Source organism: Amblyraja radiata, chromosome 8 (assembly GCF_010909765.2).
Source record: "Amblyraja radiata isolate CabotCenter1 chromosome 8, sAmbRad1.1.pri, whole genome shotgun sequence".
NCBI lineage: Eukaryota > Metazoa > Chordata > Chondrichthyes > Rajiformes > Rajidae > Amblyraja > Amblyraja radiata.
Genome location: NC_045963.1, coordinates 1,700,709 through 1,720,335, shown reverse-complemented (window position 1 = coordinate 1,720,335; position 19,627 = coordinate 1,700,709). Strand labels below are relative to the sequence as shown.

General features: G+C 45.0%; 1 protein-coding gene across 2 annotated transcripts in view; it reads left to right on the top strand.

Moving 5' to 3' along the window:
* The window catches only part of rps6ka2 (ribosomal protein S6 kinase A2), a 209,631-nt gene that overhangs the window by 58,644 nt on the left and 131,360 nt on the right, over positions 1-19,627 (top strand). For both annotated transcript variants that reach the window (XM_033025035.1, XM_033025034.1), the window contains exons 2-3: positions 7,794-7,910; positions 11,980-12,061. In XM_033025035.1, coding sequence (XP_032880926.1) covers positions 7,794-7,910; positions 11,980-12,061 — 199 coding nt within the window. The remainder of the gene's footprint in view (positions 1-7,793; positions 7,911-11,979; positions 12,062-19,627) is intronic.

Below are 19,627 nucleotides of genomic sequence, written 5' to 3'. Positions count from 1 at the left end.
ATGTCAGTTTAGTTACTTTGGTAATATAAAGAAATTCAGCAAAAATGAAGTAACAACCTGAAAAAACACTGTGCCTTAAATAACAATGTCAAATAGTTGAAAGGTAGGACAGGTCAATCTGTACAGCAGAATTTGGTTAAATGGAATTCTGTATCCAGTTACAGACAGATTTTATGAGGAAATTGAGGATGTAGAAAAGGCGCAGGAGATCTTCAAAGACTTGTATATATCCCAGAACCTAATATCCTCATTTTCCAATCATTTATTTTGAAATTCTTCACTTTATTCGTAATTGATACTTCTCCGTGTTAAATGACATCCGCCATTTTCTTTGTTTCTTCAGTTTCTCTGATATGGTGTTTTTTGTATCTCCAGTAATTTGTTACAATGCACCACTTGTGTGAACTGGATCCACAGCATAACACTTGTATCATTAAATAGCTCACACATGCCAGAAGCTAATTGCAATTACAATCCTTGTAATTATATGTAATTAGGTAAAGAGAATAGATTACGAGGACTTGTGAGATGCGTACAATATTCTAGTCTCAGAGTCTAAGTAAAATCCCCTTGGATTCTCAAATCTTTTCCTAACTGTGAGGTAAATAAGGAGGTAACAACAACCCAGATGTCATAGTCAAAATCCTCTCTCTCACAGTTATAGTGCATTATAATATTGAGAGTAACTTAATTTTACTTAAAGTCAATGGAGTATATTATACAAAATGATGTGTGAAATTCACTGTAAACTATGCCAAACATATAATAAACTAACTGATGTTAGCACGCCACTCTTGATACAGTCTCCTCTTTATGATCTGCGGAGCTTTCAGCTACGGGCAGCGCTGACTTTAACATCGCAGAGGCCTGGGATCTTTCGCCGAGATCTCCAGTGTTGGAGCTCCGCCCAGCTCGGCCTGTGGACTTCGGGAGCCGCGGTCTCCAGTAGGAAGCGGCCGATTTGGAACTCCAGGCTGCTGAGAGTGTTCTTCCGACGCCGGAGCTCCATCATCCCGGCGAGAGGGCCTGAAACATCAACTAAACTAAAGTAGCCTTGGCAGACTGAGAGCAAGGGTTTTGCAAAATGGTTGTCAAGTCTACGCTTGGTCTCACCGGTGTAAAAGAGGCCACGTCGGGAACACCGGATACAGTGAGCGAGGTTAGAGAAGGTACATGTGAACCTCTGTCTCCCTCGGAAGGGCTGCTGAGGGAGGAGGTAGAGAGACGGGTGTTACATCTCCTGCGGTTGCAGGGGAAAGTACCTGGAGAGAGGGTGGTTTGGGCGGGAAGGGATGAGTGAATCAAGGAGTTGCGGAGGGAGCGGTCTCTGCTGAAGGCAGAAAGAGGTGGGGTTTGGAAGATACGACTGGTGGTGGGATCACATTGAGGTGGCGGGAATGTCGGAGGATTGTCTGTTGCATGCAGAGGCTGGTGGGGTGAAAGGTGAGGACCAGAGGAACTCTATCCTTGTTTTATCTATGGTGAGGAGGAGCGAGTGACTGGACTCGGGAGGCATAGGGTGGAATCAAGGTATTTGGAGATGGGTTCTATGATAAGGAGAAGGCAGAAACATTGGATATGCCAGTGCTGTCCTGTTTGTGGATTTTGGGAAAGAGAGAGAAGCAGAGTGGAGATCGCCAGAGGTGATAGGATTTGGAAACCGTCTGAGAGATGATGTCCTTGTGTTCATCAGTGGAGGTCCTGGCCAAGGGCTAGGGATGAGGAGGTGCCCGAGAGCTGGCACGGTATAGGCTAGCCTGCCAGACTACACGGTCATGATGGCATGGTGGCGCAGCGGTAGGGCTACTTCCTTACAGCGCCAGAGACCCGGGTTCAATCCTGACTACGGGTGCTGTCTGTACGGAGTTTGCACGTTCTCATGTTCTCCTGCATGAGTTTTCTTTGAGGTCTTTGGTTTCCTCCCACACTCCAAAGACGTACAGGTTTGTAGGTTAATGGGCTTATAAATATAAAGTGGCTTTTGCTGAGTGGGCTGCGAGCTGTACATTCAGAGGGTATGATTGATATTGGAGCGGGGAAAGGGAGCGGAGAAGTCACTATGATTGATGTGGTGCCAGCAGTTGGAACTACAGACGTCCAGAGAGACCAGAATAAATATTAGAGACAGGAGAGGGGGGAGGGGGAGTTGGTGAAGACCCGACAGGGATAAGGGTTAGGGTCAGTTTAGGGTTGCCAACTTTCTCACTCCCAAATAAGGAACAAAAGGTCAAAATAAATTCTCGACAGCAATTCGTTGACCGACTGGGCCGTGGCTGGGTGAATGATGAGTTGGCCCCGGGTGCTGGCCTGCACACGAAGCCCAGCTAGCGGGCAAGTTAAGGAGTTTTGGCCCGGGTGCCGGACTTTGCGGGTGACGTTGTGCGCAAAGTCCGGCACCTCATCCAACTCGTGAACCGATGATCGGCCATGAGAAGGAGGGGTGGTGGTGTCGGCGGTAAGCGAAGGTCCGAAGGTCGGACAGCTGGCCGGGCTTTCGACCGACGGGGCCACGGGCGAGGCGCTGCTGCTGCTGCACTCCATGGGCTGCACTGCGTTGGGACGGGTGAGGCAGGGCCGGACGAGGCGCTCCGACCCGACAGTCCCCTCGACCCGGGTAGTAGCAGTCAAATACGGGACAAGGGTGGTCCCATACGGGGCAAACCAATTTAGCTCAATATGCAAGATGTCCCGGCTAATACGGGACAGGTGGCAACAGGTGGCAACCTTAGCTCAGACCCAGGCTGTGAGGGGAGCAGACAGGTGGAGGAATGCTCGGGGGAGGGACTGTGTTGGTTTAGGGTTAATATTAGGATTAAAGGTCTCAGTGTGCTGCAATGTAGTTGTGGTGTGCTATGGGGAATGGTGCTATATTAAAGTCAAAGATTTTAATTATAGGCTGTGGGCCGAGCATCAAAAATGTGTCTAGAAATCAGTTTTCGTGACCCAAGACACCAAACTACATGAAATTTTCCACAGATTTAGATGAAATATAATTGAGAAGGAAGTCATAACTCGTCATTGCCGAATGTTGCACATTAATTAATTAAACTAATTAGAAAATGAGATCGGGAAAGTAAGCGCCATCTAGTTGCTAATGCCCATATTACACGATGGGCAGCCTATTTCCGTGTTGCAGTCCATTTAAACTATATATCATTATACCTATATATATTCCAGATAGTAATATATGTCTAATAATATATTAATACAATAATATAATATATTATTATACCTATATATATTCCAGATAGATATTTCCCTCCATTTTCCTGGAAACGGCCGCTACGGACAGCACTAAGTACACCCCCCCCCCTCGCCCGCGGAGAAGATCCGCGGCTCCGCCTTTGCGAATCGGCCGCTTTTTAATTGAGACCGCGGCTTCGCTATGTTAAATACATAGGCCCCGTGATCAGAGCACCTTTTCCCGGTAAGTTATCGCAGGCAGATCCGAGATTAGATGATTAAGACTTATTGCTCTACAACAAGCTGGCATTAGTGAAAATGTTTAATTTACCTTGTTATTGATACATATAGTTTAGGTCCTCAACTTCATGAATGAATGAATAAGTGAATGAGTGAATGAATGAATGAATGAATGAATGAATGAATGAATGAATGAATGACTGAATGAATGAATGAATGAATGAATGAATGAATGAATGAGTGAATGAGTGAGTGAATGAGTGAGTGAATGAGTGAGTGAATGAGTGAGTGAATGAGTGAGTGAATGAGTGAGTGAATGAGTGAGTGAGTGAGTGAAACATAGAAACATAGAAATTAGGTGCAGGAGTAGGCCATTCGGCCCTTCGAGCCTGCACCGCCATTCAATATGATCATGGCTGATCATCCAACTCAGTATCCCGTACCTGCCTTCTCTCCATACCCTCTGATCCCCTTAGCCACAAGGGCCACATCTAACTCCCTCTTAAATATAGCCAATGAACTGGCCTCGACTACCCTCTGTGGCAGAGAGTTCCAGAGATTCACCACTCTCTGTGTGAAAAAAGTTATTCTCATCTCGGTTTTAAAGGATTTCCCCCTTATCCTTAAGCTGTGACCCCTTGTCCTGGACTTCCCCAACATCGGGAGCAATCTTCCTGCATCTAGCCTGTCCAACCCCTTAAGAATTTTTATAAGTTTCTATAAGATCCCCTCTCAATCTCCTAAATTCTAGAGAGTATAAACCAAGTCTATCCAGTCTTTCTTCATAAGACAGTCCTGACATCCCAGGAATCAGTCTGGTGAACCTTCTCTGCACTCCCTCTAGGGCAATAATGTCCTTCCTCAGATTTGGAGACCAAAACTGTACGCAATACTCCAGGTGTAGTCTCACCAAGACCCTGTACAACTGCAGTAGAACCTCCCTGCTCCTATACTCAAATCCTTTTGCTATGAAATCTAACATACCATTCGCTTTCTTCACTTCCTGCTGCACCTGCATGCCTACTTTCAATAGGTACACAAAATTGCTGGGGAAACTCAGCGGGTGCAGCAGCATCTATGGAGCGAAGGAAATAGGCGACGTTTCGGGCCGAAACCCTTCTTCAGACTCTGTGATCCCCCCATGCCTACTTTCAATGACTGGTGTACCATGACACCCAGGTCTCGCTGCATCTCCCCTTTTCCTAGTTGGCCACCATTTAGATAATAGTCTGTTTTCCTGTTTTTGCCACCAAAATGGATAACCTCACATTTATCCACATTATACTGCATCTGCCAAACATTTGCCCACTCACCCAGCCTATCCAAGTCACCTTGCAGTCTCCTAGCATCCTCCTCACAGCTAACACTGCCCCCCAGCTTAGTGTCATCTGCAAACTTGGAGATATTGCCTTCAATTCCCTCATCCAGATCATTAATATATATTGTAAATAGCTGGGGTCCCAGCACTGAGCCTTGCGGTACCCCACTAGTCACTGCCTGCCATTGTGAAAAGGACCCGTTTACTCCTACTCTTTGCTTCCTGTTTGTCAGCCAGTTCTCTATCCACATCAATACTGAACCCCCAATGCCGTGTGCTTTAAGTTTGTATACTAATCTCTTATGTGGGACCTTGTCGAAAGCCTTCTGGAAGTCCAGATACACCACATCCACTGGTTCTCCCCTATCCACGCTACTAGTTACATCCTCGAAAAATTCTATAAGATTCGTCAGACATGATTTACCTTTTGTAAATCCATGCTGACTTTGACCAATGATTTCACCACTTTCCAAATGTGCTGCTATCCCATCTTTAATAACTGACTCTAGTAGTTTCCCCACTACCGATGTTAGACTAACTGGTCTGTAATTCCCCGTTTTCTCTCTCCCTCCCTTCTTAAAAAGTGGGGTTACGTTTGCTACCCGCCAATCCTCAGGAACTACTCCAGAATCTAAAGAGTTTTGAAAGATTATTACTAATGCATCCACTATTTCTGGAGCTACTTCCTTAAGTGCTCTGGGATGCAGCCTATCTGGCCCTGGGGATTTATCGGCCTTTAATCCATTCAATTTACCCAACACCACTTCCCGGCTAACCTGGATTTCACTCAATTCCTCCAACTCCTTTGACCCGCGGTCCCCTGCTATTTCCGGCAGATTATTTATGTCTTCCTTAGTGAAGACGGAACCAAAGTAGTTATTCAATTGGTACGCCATATCCTTGTTCCCCATGATCAACTCACCTGTTTCTGACTGCAAGGGACCTACATTTGTTTTAACTAATCTCTTTCTTTTCACATATCTATAAAAACTTTTGCAGTCAGTTTTTATGTTCCCTGTCAGTTTTCTTTCATAATCTATTTTTCCTTTCCTAATTAAGCCCTTTGTCCTCCTCTGCTGGTCTCTGAATTTCTCCCAGTCCTCCGGTATGCTGCTTTTTCTGGCTAATTTGTATGCATCATCCTTCGCTTTGATACTATCCCTGATTTCCCTTGTTATCCACGGATGTACTACCTTCCCTGATTTATTCTTTTGCCAAACTGGGATGAACAATTTTTGTAGTTCATCCATGCAGTCTTTAAATGTCTTCCATTGCATATCCACCGTCAACCCTTTTAGAATTAATTGCCAGTCAATCTTGGCCAATTCACGTCTCATACCCTCAAAGTTACCTTTCTTTAAGTTCAGAACCATTGTTTCTGAATTAACAATCTCACTCTCCATCCTAATGAAGAACTCAACCATATTATGGTCACTCTTGCCCAAGGGGGCACGTACAACAAGACTGCTAACTAACCCTTCCTCATTACTCAATACCCAGTCTAAAATAGCCTGCTCTCGCGTTGGTTCCTCTACATGTTGATTTAGATAACTATCCCGCATACATTCCAAGAAAGCCTCTTCCTCAGCACCCCTGCCAATTTGATTCACCCAATCTATATGTAGGTTGAAGTCACCCATTATAACGGTTTTGCCTTTGTCGCACGCATTTCTAATTTCCTGTTTGATACCATCTCCAACTTCACTACTACTGTTAGGTGGCCTGTACACAACACCCACCAGGGTTTTCTGCCCCTTAGTGTTTCGCAGCTCTACCCATACCGATTCCACATCCTCCAAACTAATGTCCTTCCTTTCCATTGCGTTAATCTCCTCTCTAATCAGCAACGCTACCCCACCTCCTTTTCCTTTCTCTCTGAATAAATGAATGAATGAATGAAGGAATGAATGAGTGAGTGAATGAGTGAGTGAATGAATGAATGAATGAATGAATGAATGAATGAATGAAGGAATGAGTGAGTGGTGAGTGAGTGAGTGAGTGAGTGTACAGCCTCCAAATCTCATTTTTTCACATTATAAAGGGTGCAATTAAATTAATTAAAGTCCATACAGATTAATTTTCATAAATTCAGACTTTAGATCTTACCTTTCAGTTTGAGTTGATTCACAAAGTTTCACAACTTTGTGTTGCAGCATCTTAGCAGCGACTTTGCTTTCAAGACTTTCTTCCACTTCTATCCACATAGCTGCACATTTTTCAGACTTTTTCAGACTCCTTAATGCTTTTCTCACTAAATTCAATTACCCTGCTGCAAGTTTCCACGACAAAGAACCTCCATCGGAATCTCCAGTAAAACAGGCATCAGTGAAGCCCTCTCAGCTATGATGTGTACTAGCCTGAAACAAAGCGCGTGATTGGCCAACTGGCAGACAACTCAATGTTAAACGTGCTTTGATTGGACTAAAAATACCCAACATTTTTCCGTTTTTTCTCTAATTTAATAAAAATGTGCAAGTCTTGTTCATGACGAGTTTCAGGGGTGATTTATATAATATTTTTACACAATATGTGAAAATTTCATGTAGTTCTGTGACTTGGGTCACGAAACACTGGAATAAAGCTCCTCGGCCCACAGCCTATTAGGAGAGTGTGTGTTTTCTTTCTCCTATGGATATTAAGATATCAATGAACTATTTTGAACAGGGGTAGAGGAAAGCTTTTATTCAATGTAAATTAAAAAAAACATAATTGATTCCGGATCCTGACCCAAGTGTCATCTTTTCACTTCCCTCCACAGATGCTGCCTGATACATTGAGTTCTTCCAGCAAATTTTTTTTTTTTCCAATATCTGCATCTGCAATGTCTTGTATCTCCATATTTAATTATTGCTTTTCAATCCAATGTTTACAGCTCAAGGCGTTCTCAACACATATTTTCATTTGCATGCCAGAATAGAATGATCTTCTTGTATGAAAAGTTTGCTCCAGCAGCTGAACAGGGATGAAAAGATCCTGTGCAGAATGTATGGTTGATTGCTGCATTATGGGATTTGCACCTCCTATAATCTTCCATGTAAACATTTCCCCACAGGATGAACGTATTGTGAAGGAAATAGACATCAGCAACCATGTGAAAGAAGGCTTTGAAAAAGCAGATCCCTCTCAGTTCGAATTGCTCAAAGTCCTGGGCCAGGGATCTTATGGAAAAGTAAGTGAATTATTAGAATTGTTTGGTCTTTCTGTTAAATGATCTATTTGGAAAACCACAAGGGCAAATTTTTCATTAATGTCATGTAACTTGGATTTAGGGTTAATGTATGTATATGTATGTATACATATGTAATGTGTGTATATATATATATATCCTATGGTATATGGACACACTGATCTGATCTGTAGTTATGACTACAATTTCCTGTTGTGCTGCAGCAATGCAAGAATTTCATTGTCCTATCTGGGACACATGACAATAAACTCTCTTGACTTGACGACATAGTCCTGAATTATCTTTGACCTTCAGACTATCTTTATTTGGACTTTACTGGCTTTATCTTGCACTAAATATTATTCCCTTTATCATGTATCTGTACATTGTGGATGGCCTGAATGAAATCACATATTGTCTTTCCGCTGACTGGTTAGCACGCAACAAAAGCTTTTCACTGTACCTCGGTACACGTGACAATAAACTAAACTGGAACTGAAACTGAGATAGAGAAATTATTATTGGTCAGAAAGCAAAGAGTAGGATTAAATGGATACCTCTCAAGGTAGCAGGCGGTGACTAGTATGATACAGGAGGAATTAGTTCAGGGCCTCCAGCTATCAGTGAAGTTGGGAGGTCATGTTGCAGTCATATAAGATGTTGTTGAGGCCGCATTTATAGTATTGTGTTCAGTTCTGGCACCATGTTATAGGAAAGATGTCATCAAGCTGGAAAATGTACAGAGAAGATTTACCAGGGCTCGAGGGTCTGAGCGAAAGGGAGAGGTTGAGTAGGCTGGGACTATTCCTTGAAGCGCAGGAAGATGAAGGGTGATCTTACAGAGGTGTATAAAATCATGAGAGGAATAGATTGGGAAGATGCACAGAATCTCCTACCCAGAGAAGGTGAATTGAGAAGCTGAACAGAACACATAGGTTTAAGGTGAAGGGGAAAAGATTTAATAAGAATCTGAGGGGTAACTTTTTCACACCAAGGGTGGTGGGTGTATGTAACAAGCTGCCAGAGGAGGTAGTTGTGGCTGGGACTATCCCAACATTTAAGAAGCAGTTAGACAGGTACATGGGTAGGACGGGTTTGGAGGGATGTGGACCAAACACGGGCAGGTGGGACGTGTATAGCTGGGACATGTTGGCCGGTGTTGGCAAGTTGGGCCGAAGGGCCTGTTTCCATGGTGTATCACTCTATGACTATGACTATGATTCAAACCGAAAAGCACTTGTAAATCTCAGAATAGTACATGGTTGCACTGTGTAATGTCAAGAGGAGATGTGATTATTCTGAATCACATATTATTGGCACACAAGTAGCAAGTGTCATAAGGCTGAATCACATTCATCACTGCCTAATTCGGCTCAAGAAATATTACCATGACAATATGAGATGTTCCCGTAGCACTCATTTTCACCCCCATCATCTCCCACACATGCACACTTACTCAGTAATAGGCCCATCTCATGAGTCTCTTGATTTATTTTCCAATTATATGGAAATGCAATTATATGGCAGAATCAGTGATCCACATTTAGCCTGTCAGTTTCTGTTCTGTTATCTAACCTTCATTTGCCTTGAAATGAAATTGCATGCTATTTTTAAAAATTATCAGGGTTATCTCAAGCTAATTCTGTTGATTTGATTGAGCTTTTCCAAACTCTTTCAAGTACCTTTTCCACAAATTCAATTCGTCACTGTTTCTCTCTGGAAATATTGGACTATTTTCAAAAGAATATCAGAGGACAAATTTGAAGACAATATCTGGTGGGGTGGGATGGGGGGGGGGTAGGTAACTTCGTTAGAATTAATCTTGAATTTGTAGAATTACTCATAGTCTTTGATATTCTACGAACATCCTCCTACTTGGCGAATGTTCATGAGGTCCTAAGTGATTGGAGCAGAATTAGGCACCTCTTCAAATATTAGTATCCCTTTTTGTAAAATTCATGTTCATAAGTGATACGAGCAGAATTAAGCCATTAGGTCCATCAAGTCTACTCCACCATTCAATCATGGCTGATCTATCTCTCTCTCCTAACCCCATTCTCCTGCCTTCTCCCCATAACCCCGGACACCCATACTAATCAAGAATTTATCTATCTCTGCTTTAAAAATATGCATTGACTTGGCCACCACAGCCTTCTGTGGCAATGAATTCCACAGATTCACTACCCTCTGACTAAATAAATTCCTCCTCATCTCCGTCCTCAAGGAACATCCTTTAATTCTGAGGTTATGACCTCTAGTCCTAGACTCGTCCACTAGTGGAACCATCCTCTCCACATCCACTCTATCCAAGCCTTTCACTATTTGGTAAGATTCAGTGAGGTTTGCCCCTCATCCTTCTAAACTGCAGTGAGTAGAGGCCCAGTGCCTTCAAACGCTCATCATATGTTACCCAACTCATTCCTGGGATCATTCCTGGACCCTCTCCAGCGCCAGCTCATCCTTCCTTGGACATGGGGCCCAAAATTGCTCACAATGAAAAGTTAAAATACATAAAGTGTGTTACTGTATTTCCATCAATCCATCATGGGTGACCATCAGAACCCATTGGAGTTCTCCTTGCAATACTTACTGTTCCATCTGCCCACTGGATGTTTTTCTCCTGCTCTGGAATGATTGGCATGTATATCTCCCATTACCAGCCTAATGCTCATGACACTAAGGACAATAAAATGCTTTCTCAAATGGTTACATAGTTATACCAACAATTACCACAACTATCCTTTAATTCAATTCAATTCAACTTTAATGTCATTGCACAAATACTGAGTATGGGTACAACGAAATGCAGTTTTGCGTCAGTCCGTAGTAGTGCAATATAGAAATTAAAAAAAAAAGAGGATACAGAATAATAAAAAATACAGAATAATTAAACAATGGGGACGGAGGGACCGGAGGAATCTATCGGCGGGACTCCGAGTTCAGCAATGCGACGGTATGATTGTAGAAGCTGTTCCTCATCCTACTGGTACGAGACCTGAGGCTCCTGTACCGCCTCCCTGATGGGAGGAGGGCAAACAGTCCATGGTTGGGGTGGGAGGGGTCTTTAATATCTTCCCAGCCCATTTCAGACACCGTTTTCAGTGGAGGGCATCCATGGCAGGGAGCGGGGCACCGATGATGTGCTGCGCGGTTTTCACCACCCGTTGTAGTGCCTTCCTGTCCGCAACAGTGCAGCTGCTGTACCATACCGTGAAGCAGGTGGTCAGGATGCTCTCGATGGTACACCGGTAGAAGTTGGTCAGGATCTGGGGGGACAGGTGGGCTTTCTTGAGCCTCCTCAGGAAGTAAAGGCGCTGCTGTGCCTTTTTGGTCAGCTTGGAGGTGTTGAGGGACCAGGACAAATCCTCCGAGATGTGTACCCCGAGGAATTTGTAGCTGTAGACGCGCTCCACCTCAGTCCCGTTTATATGGATGGGGGTATGTCTGCCCCCTCTGACCTTCCTGAAGTCGACAATAATTTCCTTCGTCTTCTTGGAGTTGAGGACGAGGTTATTATTGGCACACCAGGTTGTCAGGTGCTGGACCTCCTCTCTGTAGGCCGACTCATCGTTGTCACTGATCAGTCCTACCACCGTGGTGTCGTCAGCAAACTTAATGATGGCGTTGGATCCGTACTTAGGGATGCAGTCGTGGGTGAACTAATCCCTGTATCTAAAACATGCCTCAATCTACTTCACAAAATTGAAGTAAATTAGAAAACCAATGGAAAACCAAGAAGGGAGAAATTTGGTTAGAAGTGCCTGAAGATGTTTTCCTCCAACTATGTTGAAAGGTGCAAAAAGGTCAGGTTACTGTTGAGTATTAAAAAAAAAACTGTTATTCAAATCTATCTTACTGCCAAAATATCTGAAATGTTCTGCACTAAGATGTAGGTATTCTAGATATAGAGCAAATGGCGTTCAACACACCCCAGTCATGATCTAGTTTAATCCAAGAACAGAGTTGAGGGCCAATATGTACAAGACCTGGCTTAATATAGTTTTAGTGTCTGTGGGGAAAAAAACATTGAAAAGTGATATATTAACCTTTTGTTGTGTGTTCTTCCTTTAAGGTCTTTCTTGTCAAGAAAATCAAGGGCTCTGATGCTGGGCAACTCTATGCTATGAAGGTACTTAAAAAGGCCACTCTGAAAGGTGAGTGCTGTTATAGCTAGGCACTGTTATATGTTGTGCTGCTACTTCAAGGTGTAAAACTACATATCATTGCTTGATGTGACACATTACTCTTTGTTATGCTTATCTTCCTACTTTACTGGTCGCACGGTGGCGCAGCATTAAAGTTGCTGCCTTAAACCCCTGTCCCACTGTACGAGTTCATTCCACGAGTACTCCCGAGTTTGCCCTGATTCGAACTCGGAGATTTACAGTAATGGCCACTCTTCGGTACTCGGGGATCTCGTGGACATTTTTCATCATGTTGAAAAATCTTCATGAGTCTTCCCGCGCTTACCTGCCGTTAGCGAGTCAGCCCGAGTACCTGCCGTTAGCGCTAAGGGACGTCCCCGAGTCCCGATGTACCCGCTAGGTTAATTCTCCGTGCTCACCACGAGTTTGATTTTTAAAACTCAGGAGAGCTCTTGGAATGAACTCGTACTGTGGGACAGGGCTATTACAGTGCTTACAGCGCCAGAGACCCGGGTTCGATTCGCACTACGGATGCTGTCCGTACAGAGTTTGTACTTTCTCCCAGTGACCTGCATGGGTTTTCTCCGAGAACTTCGGTTTCCTCCCACACTCTAAAGACATACAGTTTTGCAGGTTAATTGGCTTGGTATGAATATAAAAATTGTCTCTAGTGTAGGATAGTGTTAATGTTTGACATCTTTCCTGTAACATGTTTCCGCACTATATCACTAAACTAAACTAAACTTTAGAATTCACTGCTCAACCATGTTAAATTGGCAAGGAGAGGCAAGGAGAGTACTGGATTAGTTGAAGATAGACTCAAAAAGCTGGAATAACTCAACGGGTCAGACATCATCTTTGGAGAAAAGGAATAGGTGACGTTTTGGGTCGAGACCCTTCTTCAGACAGTCGGGGGAGAGGGAAATGAGAGAAATAGATGTTGATATAGAGAGATATAGAACAACTGAATGAATGATATGCAAAATCTGTTCTATATTTCTCCATATCATCGTCCATATCTCTTGTCTCCCACTGAGTTACTCCATCCAGCATTTTGTGTCTATCTTCAGTGTAAACCAGCATCTGCAGTTCCTTCCTACACAAAGAGTCAGGTGGTTGGGTTCCAGTTGACATTAGATCACTAAACAAAAGTGCTTTCTGTATATGTGCTGTGTCAAAATCCAAAAGAACAACATGTTGTTGTGACAGTGAAGAAACACCAGTTTTTGCAAAGCTATTTTGCAGCTTGTGATAATTCTAAGGTAAGGGTTTATGACTATGCCACCTTCAATGTGCCTATTAAGTACCCACTGTCCTGTTACTGGACTAGACAGTGGGTTCATTAGGGAGCAAGCAACACATTTTACTTACATATTCCTCATTTGTTTAGTTTAGTTTAGCAATACAGTGCGGAAACAGGCCCTTCGGCCCACCGAGTCCGCACCGACTAGCGATCTCCGCACATTAACACTATCCTACGCACACACTAGGGACAATTTACTAAGCCGATTATACCAAGCCAATTAACCTACAAACCTGTATGTTTTTGGAATGTGGGAAGAAAACCAAAGATCTCAGAGAAAATCCACGCAATCACGGGGAGAATGTAATACTCTGTATAGACAGCACCCGGATCTACTGGTGCTGTGAAGCACCAGCTCTACCACTGTACCACTGAGGTTAGAGGAGGTGCATAGGAACATCTGATTCACTTGGAATGACTACTGTCATCCCTGGATGAATGGGAGGGAGGAGGTATAGTGGTAGTTGTTACATTTACTGCGGTGGCAGGGAAAAGTACGTGGGGACGGGGTGGTTTGGGTGGGAAGGAATGAATGAACCAAGACATCACTGAGGGAGCAGTCTCAAAGGGCTGGGGATGGACTGATGGTGGGATCACATTGGAGGCGATGGAAATGTCAGAGAATGATGTGGTGGATGTGGATGGTGATGGAATGAATGGTGAGCACCAGGTGAACTCTATCCTTGTTGAGGGTGGGGTGGAGAATGAGCAGAATTACAAGACGCAGAGGAGATATGTGCAGGATCCATCTATAGCAGAAGGATACTTACTTACTAAAGAAAGAAGAAATCTCGGATGTCCTAGAATGCTTATGCCCGTGTCCCACTTAGGCTATTTTTTGGGCGACTACAGGCGATGATTAGGCTGTCGCCACATGGTTGCCGGGGTGTCGCCTGTATGAGGTAGCCCCCTCAGGCGCCCAAAGAGTCGTAGCGTCTTTCTGGTCACCGCTGGATTTTGAAATGTTCAAGTTTAAGTTACATTTATTGTCACATGCACCAATTGGTACAGTAAGATTTGAGTTACCATATAGCCGTACGAATAAAAAGAACACAATACACGATAGAATTTATCATGAACATCCCCACACAGCGGAATCAACGTTTCCCACTGTGAGGGAAGGCAATAAAGTTCAGTCATCTTCCTCTCTGTCCACTCGTGGTCGGGGCCTTTGAGCCCTCCGCAGTCGCCGCTACGGACGGCCCGATGTTCAGGCCCTCTCGCCGGGAGGATGGAACTCCAGCGTCGGAATGGAAGAACACTCTCAGCGGCTTGGAGTTTCCTAATCGGCCGCTTCCTATGGGGGACCGTGGCTCCTGAAGTCCACAGGCCGCTCTGGGCGGAGCTCCAACACTGGCGATTCCCGGCAAAGATTCCCAGGACTCCGCGATGTTAAAGTCAGCGCCGCCCACGGCTCGAAGCTGCGCAAACCACAGCTCCACATCAGCTGGCCCAACACTCCAGAGCTCTCCACGTGGCAATCCCCGGTAAGGCATCGCCCGCTCCGCGATGGTAATTCAGTGCTGCACCGCTGCTGAAGCTCTGGCCGGTCCCCGGCAGGAAAAGCCACGCCAATCCAAATGGTAGGCCGCGAGGGGGGTGGAGACGTTGCGACTCAGAGAATAGTCACATCCCGACCAGTAAGTGACTGGGAAACGGTTTTCCCCTTCCCCACCCACCTCGCCCAGATAAAAAAGACTGAGAAACCTCCTGGAACATACTTTTAGACTAAAAATAACTAAAAGGCTGAAAGGACGGACAGACTGCTGGCGAGTCTGCCGTGCGCGACGCCACCCATTGACTTAAACATTCAAAAATGTTGGCTACAGTTGGCTTGTCGTAGGTTGTCGCCAGGATGATGTAGGTTTCGCTGGCGATGACTTCGGTGAATTCCATTGGCGACTATCTACGTCAAACTATGTCAACCGGCAACAGGTACCAGCGACTGAATTAGGCGGAAAAAATCGCCTAAGTGGTATAGGCCCACAGCCTCATACTGGGAGCAGATGCAGCGGAGATGGAGAAATTAAGTCAATTCGTTTTGCATATATTACACATGTGAGCGACGACATGTTTGGCGCCAAAGTCACAAGTGCGGTCGGCCCGTGCGCTCAATGTACTGGAGCAGTTCCTGCCAACCGCCGTCCCACTCCTCTCCTCTCCTCGCCCGGCCATCTTTGTGTCCTGGGGGCGCCTCCTGCAGCCGACATTGAAGGCGCTGGAGGCACCACCCTGGTTCACCTTCCTACCGGTGCTTGCTCTGTATCCGACATCTCCAGCTCCCACTCAGTCATGCCGACCGTCGGGCCTTCGAACATGTTCCCGGTTCCTCCGACCGTGAGCCTTTGGGCAGACTCCGTTGAAACTTTGGGCAGGTTCCTGGTCCCGCCGGAGCCAAGCCTACCGGGTGGGTCCTCCCAGCAGGTCCTCTTCCGAGGTCAGTCCCGTGGCGGGCACGTCTGGCCTGCTTGCCGGGAGCCTTCTGTCCCGTTACATGGCGGGAGAGTAGGAGACAGCATCTTCACAAGAGGTGGGTGGTTGGAGTGTAGTCCAGATCTTCTTCTTATCGAGTCCACACACAAGATTAGAAGTTGTTCTGCCAGAGCTGAACACACTTCTCAGCATCAGCATACAATGGTGTCTGTCTTGTCGCTTCTTGTGCTTCTTGTGCGTGGTGGTGGAAAGATTGGATGAAACAGGGCCACAACGTGAACCCTCTTCCCTTGCCCCTAGTCCAGATAATTGTCGGTGGGTTTGTAGTGGACGTCAGTCGATAGTCAAGAAAGAAAGGCAAGATCAAGAAAGAAAGTGGAGAGAGGTGTCAGAGATAGTCCACGTCCATTTGAGGGCAGGGTGGAAGGTAATGGTAAAGTTAATAACATGTATGAGTTCTGTATGGGTGCAGGAAGCAGCCCTGATGCAATCGTCATTGGAGCCGAGATAGAGTTGAGGGATGGTACCAATGTACGCCTGGAACAAGGACTGTTTGACATAACCATCTCCTGATGTACCCTGTTCAGTTCAAACGGCTCTGATATCGCTAATACGCCTGACTGGTGGAATATGTGGATGTGGCTGGAGTTCCTCATTGGTGAAGTCCTGCCAGAATGCTACTTGGATGGAAACAAGTCAAACACAGGAATATTCATAATTGGATACATGGATAGATCATCCTCTCTGTGGTAAATTTAAGTAAATGTAGATCAGTAGTCAAGTCAAGATCACCTACATCAGCATAGATCAGGAAGCAAATTGTATCTCCTCCTGAGATGAATTACGAGCTCTGCTCACTGCATGCCTATAACTACTGTAAAAGTGTGGCAACAACCTCATTTATGGTCGTAAGGGCATCTTCCACTGTTCTACTGCTGAGAATGTTATGCTGGCAGAATGAATGAAAAAAATGAACTGATTTGACATAATTCCTTGCTTTACCTCAGAACATTCTAAGATGCTTTTAAACATCATAAGTATTCATGAAGTATTGCAGTGGCAGTAAAACTGCAGCCAGTTTAGACACAGCAAGATCCCACAAAACATCAGGGCAGCCATGCATAGATTATCTATTTCAGTTTTGGTTAAGCGATAGACTTTGCCAGGGAAGCGAAGAAGGGTCTCGACTCGAAACGTCACCCATTCCTTCTCTCCAGAGATGGTGCCTGTCCCGTTGAGTTACTCCAGCATGTTATGTCTACCTTCAATTTTACCAGCATCTGCAGTTCTTTCTTACTATAAGTGGAATATTTCCCCTGTTCTTCATTGCAATGTTGGCACCAGATCACTTGCATCCATTGGAGAGGTAAAACATGTTTTCGTTGCCACCCTCCCCTAGCTAACAATGATTTATTCTACATTTCCCTTGATTTTCATCCCCTTTGATCTCTCATTTTTACACCTTACCCTTCCATGTCTCTGTGTTCCCCTCTCCCCTGAGTCCGGGGAAGGGTCTGGACCCAAAACATCACCCATTCCTTCTCGCCAGAGATGCTGCCTGTCCCGCTGAGTTATTCCAGCATTTGGTGTCTATCTTCGGAGAGGTAGAAATACTCACTCAGAAGGTGGAATACCTGACTGTGCAGCAATTCAGAGTGAAACAAAGACCGTCTTCAACCAGTCTGAGATAATCTGCATCAATGCCTATCTGTGACATTTAAAGGGCTACGTGTGGAAGTAGATTATTTTTGACTGAATTATGTAGAGATGCTGGTGGTAGAATTCTGTAAGGTGAGCCAAATACATAAATTTCACGTAAAGATACAGAACACTTTGCAAATTGGAAAGTGTTTGTGAAATTTATGCTCCAGCTCAATTTTATTTAAAGTGAACCCTTTTGCATCTGTCAGAAAGGATGATTTGTAGTCTGTTCCATTTCAAATGTGACAGATGTGTGGTAGATGGAAGAATTTTCGGTATACACAAATGCATTATTGTTCACAGCAAACCTGTGATTACTGTTTTGAAAGACTTGAATTTGTGTCTGTGCAGCCAACAACCAACACAGAAAGATAGACACAAAATGCTGGGGTAACTCAGCGGGACAGGCAGCATCTCTGAAGAGAAGGAATGGGTGACGTTTCGGGTCGAGACCCTTCTTAAGATAGACACAAAGTGCTGGAGTAACTCAGCGGGACAGGCAGCATCTCTGAAGAGAAGGAAAGGGTGACATTCCTGGTCGAGACCCTTCACAATCAGTACAGAAGGTTTGGGGACTCTTCGAAATACCAAAGCTCTTTAACATCATCTGAATCAGAGTCATTGGTTTGATTTTCCAGGGAATATTGTTACAAACTACAAATGTTTCATCTGATCGCAGTCATAAAGGGCTTGTGTACAACATTAGCTGCACATCAACATTGTAAAGCTCCAAAGATCAATTTAATCAAATCTTTTTTGTGAAACTTTTTGAATCTGAAAGAAAGGATGATTTGTAGTTTGTTCCATTTCAAATGTGACTGATTGACTGGCCTGGTATATATGTATAAACGTACAATTGTCCCTAGTGTGTGTGTAGGATAGTGTTAATGAGCGGGGATCGCTGGTCGGTGCCGACTCGGTGGGCTGAAGGGCCTGCTTCCACGCTGTATCTCTAAACTAAACAAAACTACTCCATGTTAAGAAGAACCGCAGTTCTTCAACCTTGTGCAGTTTGGGAATGAGGCCAATGTAGAGTGGAAACCAAACATCGTTGAGTAGCATTTGTAGAGGGAGATACGCAGTTAACACTGTTTGTCCACACTCTTGGGGTGGGGTGGGGAGGGGGGGGTTTATCAATTTGAAATGTTAACTCAAATTCTCTCTCCCTCCATAGAAGCTGCCCGATCTGCTGAGTGCTTTGCATTTCTACTTCTATTTCAGATTAGCAGCGTCTGCATGTTTTTCTGCTTTTGAAACAGCGGAGTTGTCCAAAAGAACAACGCATGCTGCAAAAACACACAGAAAAAACCACGCAAGGCCTTTCTTCCAATCTACTGCCAGACTACCCTTTCACCTAAGATAGACACAAAATGCTGGAGTAACTCAGCGGGATAGGCAGCATCTCCGGAGAGAAGGAATAGGTGGCATATCGGGTTGAGATCCTTCTGCAGACGCTTCTCTCCAGAGATTCTTCAGCGTAAACCAGCATCTGCAGTTCCTTCCTGCACATTTGAACTATGCCACCCTGCTTCATTTCTATTATATCCCATTTGTTATTCAATTTAAGAACAACCCTGGACATTTTGACCAAGCAGGTAAGCACATAAGCACAGAACAGTACAGCACAGGAACAAGACACTTGGTAGTTTTAGACTCAGGCAGCATGGGCAGCAATCCGGGGGGGAGGGGATGGGGGAGCGTGTCCCCCCATGTTTCGAGAGGTGGGGGACAATCGTCCCCCCCCCCCCATGTTATCTCTTCCCTGCTTCTTCTGCCGTGGTCAGACAGTCAAACTGTTGCGTCGAGGCGATCGATGTTGAAGCGCCCCGCCAGGCGATGGTAGATCCCGTAGACGATTTTAAGCCGCACCGGGCGATGAATCGAGCCGATTCCAATCCCGCGGTTCGTGGCGGAAGAAGCTTTCTGGTGTTGTTGGCGCTCCCGAAAGTCAGCCACCAACCAGGGACCTGCGAGCTCTCGATGTTACCGTCCACAGGGCCCGCGCCCGAAGCCTCCGAAGTCGAGTCGCAGCCGCATCGCCACCACAGCCTCCGAAGTCAGCCAGTTCCGTGATGGTAAGTCCACATGCTCTGCGACCAGAGCCCTCAAGGTCAATTCCAGTTGGAGGCCGCTTGCTC